This window comes from Bufo bufo, chromosome 10 (assembly GCF_905171765.1).
Source record: "Bufo bufo chromosome 10, aBufBuf1.1, whole genome shotgun sequence".
In the NCBI taxonomy this organism is placed as follows: Eukaryota; Metazoa; Chordata; class Amphibia; order Anura; family Bufonidae; genus Bufo; species Bufo bufo.
Genome location: NC_053398.1, coordinates 21,459,790 through 21,465,789, shown reverse-complemented (window position 1 = coordinate 21,465,789; position 6,000 = coordinate 21,459,790). Strand labels below are relative to the sequence as shown.

Sequence of the window (6,000 nt, the reverse complement as noted above, 5' to 3'; positions counted from 1 at the left end):
ATCAATATGCCCCCATTGTCTGAGATGGGAACACCCCTTTAAGGATGCGGTCATATTGACATGAATGTCAGCAATAAATGCAGATCAGATGCGGACCAAAACTAGGACTTTATCAGCAAATTTCCTGGTGACAGACTCCCTCTAAGGCTACCTGCACACATTCCGGATTACATGCAATTTTTCAGCGCAAATTTTCGTGTGTAATACTGTAGAAGCAAATCTGCCTCTAAATTCGCAAGTAACACATGTGGATTATGGTGCGGAAACGCAGAGAAATACGCAGGAAAATCCACGCAGAAAATCTTTTTTTAAGGACGCACCCGTCTGCAGATAGTCTAACAAGTAATATTGACATCAAGCCTCAAAATCATCCAGAAAACAAAAAAGAGACAAATAATACTAAATACTAATTTAAAAAACAAAAAGAACACATAAAGGAATACCCCCCATTACACATTATTACCCGACTAGCGCAGCGCTTTGAGGAGCATACAGCAGATTCATCCTGGACGGTTGCCGTTATAGGGATGGATTTCGGTGCAGCGGAAGGTCCCGCACATGTGATGCTCTAGTTGTCCGAGGAGTCCTCCGTCTCTTCGGTGGAACCATCACTCTCCAGGTCTGGACGTCGGCGGGTGGGTAGCGTCTTCTTAGGAGAAGGCACGCGAATAATATCTCGGGACGGAGGCAGAAGGTTGGTGGTGGGAGAGTGTGTAATGGAGCAGGCAGATAGCTGAGCAACACTGAAGTAAGAAGAGAAGATGTCAGCACAATACCACAGCCGTTCTTAAAGGGGTTTGCAGGATTAGAAAAAAAAAATGGTCTGCTTTTCCCCCCCCCAGAAACAGCACCACGTCTAGTATTGCAGCCCAGCGTTAGGGCTCATGCACACCCGCTTGTGGCCGCAAACAGCGGGTCCGCAATACACTGGGCACCGGCCGTGTGTACCCCGCATCACAGATGCGGACCCATTCACCGGAATGGGTGCGTAATCCGGAAGATGCGGTGCGGAACGAAGGCACGGATCGGAAGCCCACGGAAGTGAATGGGTCCGCGATCCGCATGTGGCGGCCCCACGGTCGGTGCCCGTTCATTGTGGGCCGCAATTTGCTTTCCGCAGCACGGGCCCAGCCGGCACACATACCTGAGCATGAGGCCTTAAGCCTCATTCACACATCAGTGTTTTGGTCAGTGATTTCTATCAGTGATTGTGAGCCAAAACCAGGCATGGCTCCACACAGAGAACAGGAGCAGATCTTCCCCTTATACCTTATGTCTGTGAAGGCTCCAGTCCTGGTTTTGGCTCACAATCACTGACATGTAAATAAGGCATTACGTAAGTGCACTGCCAGACACAGCCCATGAGTGGCGCTGTTGCTTTTAAAACAAGGTGCTTTCCTCCTACCCTGGATAAGCTCTTACGGCCCCATGCACACAACCTTAGTTTTGGTCTGCCTCCTATCTGCACTTTTTGCGGATTGGATATGGACAAGTTCATTTCAATGGGGACACAAAAAAATGCGGAAAGCACCACGTGTTCTGTACGCATCCGCATGTCTGTTCCGCGGTCCCCCAAAAAAGAGAGAACATGTCCTACAGTTTTGTGGACAAGGATAGGACAGTTCTACAAGAGGAGGAAAAAAACTGGCATACGCACAGCCGGTATCCATGTTTGGCGGATCCGCGGTATGCGGACCGCCAAATGTATACGGTAGTGCGAATAGGGCCTTAGCCTGGGTTTCCATGTTCAGGTTTTCATGACGTTTTTGATGCCAAAGCCCAGAACTGACCACAAACAGAGGACACATAACGGAAAGACGGAGTCTTCTCCTTTTTAATTCAATCCTGGAATTGGATTCATAAACTTTATAAAACCCTGGACAAGAAAACCTTTTCTTATCTCAAAAAAGGGTTCTGTCCATTCACTGGAATGGGACTTCCGAAAATAGCCAAGAGCGCTTACTATTATTCTCGGACGTTCCACAGCAGTGGATGGAGACAGCGGCGCATGCGCGGCCTCCACTCCGTTCCCGGTGGTGTGACGGGACCCTGCTCTGGAGGTAGCGGCTGGACCCAGGGGTGGCACCCACTTCTGTAGGGGGATTTATAGCATATCTTGTGTCCAGATGGGAACACCCTTTTAATGCCAAGGAATCGCAGGACGCAGTCCTCACCCACTTACATTCTGTCAAGCTCCTTATCCAAAACTTCATCAACTAATAAATCAGCTTTATCCGGCAAAGCACCTGCAGAGACAATACAGGAGATACGAGTAGATAGCATGGACATATAGAACACCTATAGAATTTCAAATATTTTCGGAAGTCCGCCCCATTAATTTGAGGTGGGGGGAGCATTGTAAATTTTGCTGTGTCGCCCTATGATTTATGTGTGCTGCAGATATAAGGCCTTTAAAGGGGTTCTCTCTTTTGGGACATTTATGGCACAGTCACTGGATATGCCATAAAGATCTGCTAGGCGTGGGTCCTCTTCTGGGTCCCACAATCTGCAGAATGGGGCCCGGTTGCACCTCCCTCCATTCACTTCAGTAGCACTTCTGAAATAGCTGACCGCTCTCACTTGGCTATTTTCTGAAGGCGCTGTTGAAGTAAATGGATGGCCACCTCTTCGTTCTCGGACCGGGAGTGATGAGGTCCCCATCTGGAGATAGGAGCAGGTCCTATGGACCACAGGGGAATACTGTCCTGGACAAGCAAGTCGGCAGGAGGTATTTCAGCGTTATATTGGCCTAGTAGACCCACAGTCCTCTGTAGTACGTTATGTGTTCAAAGTACTAAAAACACACAAAATAAGAACAAAAGACGCCAACAGCAGCTTTCTGATGGTTTCCATTTGGAAACAGATTATCTGGTTTTCTACAGTGCACAGAGTAAAAACGCATATAAAAATAGCTAAAATATAAGAGATCGAAAGATGGTGTATTTCATATGTGCAGACCAATGTTCAGCAAAGATGGCGCTTGTACAGTAAGTTTTACGTGGGGCCAGACTACGACGTCATCCTGTGTGTATGAATGTCCACTTGATGGGGATAATTTATCATGCTCGCCTGTTTTTTAGAGTGCGATCCGTCTTTGTATTCGTCAGGGTGCTGGCGGACAGTGATGGTCAGTTCGCAGTGTTTGCCAGCGAACACATGCGGGCTGCCATCTTTAGTAAGGTAGACTCACCCGTCCGGCGATGCCCTTACCTTTGCCGGGAGCCGGTCTGAAATCAATTGCTGGGGGCCTTCATCGGGCTGTTCTCGGAACTGCCTGCTCCCGGTGACTGCATTTGATTTCAGACCGGCTCCCGGCACAGGTAAGGGCATCGCCGGACGGGTAAGTCTACCTTACTAAAGATGGCAGCCCGCATGTGTTCTCTGGTGAACAATGCAAACTGACCTTCACTGCTGGCGGATTGTGAGCAATTAGACTACTCGCTGGTCGGCTCACTAATTAGGTGCAAAAGTCGCACATTAGATTTAATAAGGGGCAGCCATATGCATATGTTTGTGAAAAGTTGCTCGTCTACCACCCCCCCCCCTTCCCCCCGTATTTTAACAAAATTGTCGCACGGCCCAAAACAAAGCAAGCAGAACTACTCCACCCCAAACTTTAATTTTTTTGCGCCTAATTCATGAGTAAAACAGGGGCACCTACATAAAAACAGGCCCCAAAAAATGCAGGAAATAAAAACAATGCCACCGGATTTAGTCTAAAACGGAAAATTCTTGAACGAGGGGCAAATGCCTCCAAAACAGGCGCACTTTCATTACAAATACACCTAAAAAAAGTGTCTAAAATAGGAAAAAATTAGACTAAACCAGGGGCAAAACACTATTAAATGACCCCCATGTGTCTCTCGGGTCCTTGGAAGGGACTTAGGGTTGTATTACACTGTCAGATCATCGCTAACGAGCGTTCAGAGTAAGGCCTCATGCACCCAAACTGTCGGCGGCCCGCAAACAGCAGGTCAGCAATATACGGGCAGCGGCCATGTGTGCGCCGTATCACAGACGCAGACCCGTTCACTTGAATGGGTCTGCAATCCGGGAGATAAGGTGCGGTACGGAGTGCTTCTGTGGGTTTCCTGCCCCTGCACCGCAAAAAATAGTGCGTGCACTGGACTGTCAGATGCTGATTGCCGACCCCATTCAAGTGAATCGGTCCGCGTCTGCAGACTGGTCGTGCGCCTTAGCCCAAATCTCAATAACGATGATCTTGCAGTGTAATATTGCCGCCGATTACTTAAAAATAGTTTCGCCGATTACTTAAAAATAGTTTGCCGGCGGCAGATTGTGCCGTGTAATCACCATCTGCTGCCGGCAAATAATGATTCTGTATAGGGACAAGCGATGGCTCCTCCCATACTGTGGAGGAGATCGCTAGATGCAATAGCAGCGGTCTCCTCCACTAATGAGCAGGTGATTGCCGGGAAGGAACACAATCGTCTGCCTGGTCTTTAATTGTAATACAGTCTTTAGCTTTGGTGAACAGGTGCTATAAGGGTGAAAGCAAGTAAGAGGACATAAAACATGAGACGTCCCCATGTAAAATCCCCCAAAGCGGAGACGGCTCAAAGTTAAAAATATGTTCTGCAGCACAGTGGCTAACATTACAGCCTGGCAGCTCCGGGACTGAATCAACCAAGAGCCACCTGGAGTCTGCATGTTCTTCCAGTGTTAGCCAGGTATCCTCAGGTCCTCTTAAAGGGCTTGTCCAGGATTAGAGAGAAAAAAAAACAAAAAGCTGCTTTGTTCTGCACAAACAGTTCCCCTCTTGGCCACTGGTTGTGTCCGGTATAGCGCCTCAGCACCATTCACTTGAAGGCACCTGATACGAGGCACCTGAGGTAGACCTCTCCCAGCTGTCCCGGGTTGTACGTTTTACTTCAAGAATATTTTCCAACATCTTGTTATGTCATAACAATTATGGATACATCCCTTCTTATGACTCTGTTGTGCCATTCCTCTATTATTCCTACTAGAAGTTTAGGAATGAATTTCTAGCAGCCTGCAGTGAAGGTCCAGTTGTGGGGTGTCCCTGCATTATATAATCAGTGCTGCCAGTTTCAGACTGTGCAGGGGACCCCCCCCCCCAAACTGGTAACACCCTTCTGGACCTTCATTGCAGACTGCTAGCAATTCATTCATAAAATTCTAGCAGGAATAATAAAGGAATGGCACAAAATGAAGTCATAAGCATAGCTGTTGCAGAACTATTATTACATGGAGAATGCAGACATGTCAGGAGAGGGGAGAGGTCCTCTATAACAATATTTCGTACACCGGAAGAGGATTATCAGCCAGATCTCCATGTAGATAAATGACGCTGCCCATTGCCTCTTCTAGGTGACAGAGGGCACACGATTTTTTGCCTCTGCTCATTTTTAGACCTTTCGTGCCCGCTCCTTGGCATCTCCCATTCCTATTCAAGCCTGATCAAGCCCGGGAAATCTCTCTTTCACTATGGCCTCATGCACACGAACGTTGTTTGGGTCCGCCTCCGAGCCGCAGTTTTTGTGGCTTGGATGCGGAACCATTCACTTCAGTGAGGCCGCAAAAGATGCTCACTGTGTGCTGTCCGCATCCGTTGCTCCGTTCTGTGGTCCGCAAAAAAATATAACCTGTCCTATTTTTGTCCGTTTTGCGGACAAGAATAGGCAGTTATATTAATGGCTGTCCGTGCCGTTCCGCAAATTGCGGAATGCACACGGACGCCATCCGTGTTTTGCGGACCGCAAAAAACACACAACGGTTGTGTGCATGTAGCCTATACAGGTGACATTTGACTGATAGAGATCTGCACAGACGGGTGACGCCGCTCGGCACAGCTGCGCTGACGCGAGCTGCGCACTGCTACATCTGTTGCTGAGGACTGTCAGGGAGATCTGTGCCGCTTCACATCTGACACATTAAACTTGCACAGAAAAGGGATTAAACGCGTTAGTTTGTCAGAGATAAAAATCTAAGTCCTTGACGTTTGGTTCAATGGGTTTA

The 6,000-nt window shown here is 48.1% G+C and overlaps 1 protein-coding gene across 1 annotated transcript in view; it reads right to left on the bottom strand.

Moving 5' to 3' along the window:
* Nucleotides 1–303: 303 nt before the first annotated feature.
* C10H11orf49 (chromosome 10 C11orf49 homolog) overlaps nucleotides 304–6,000 on the bottom strand; it is a 128,528-nt gene continuing 122,831 nt past the window's right edge. Inside the window, exons 8-9 of the mRNA XM_040409180.1 lie at nucleotides 2,183–2,246; nucleotides 304–743 (exon numbers count right to left, since the gene is read on the bottom strand). Coding sequence (XP_040265114.1) covers nucleotides 569–743; nucleotides 2,183–2,246 — 239 coding nt within the window. The 3' untranslated portion in view covers nucleotides 304–568. The remainder of the gene's footprint in view (nucleotides 744–2,182; nucleotides 2,247–6,000) is intronic.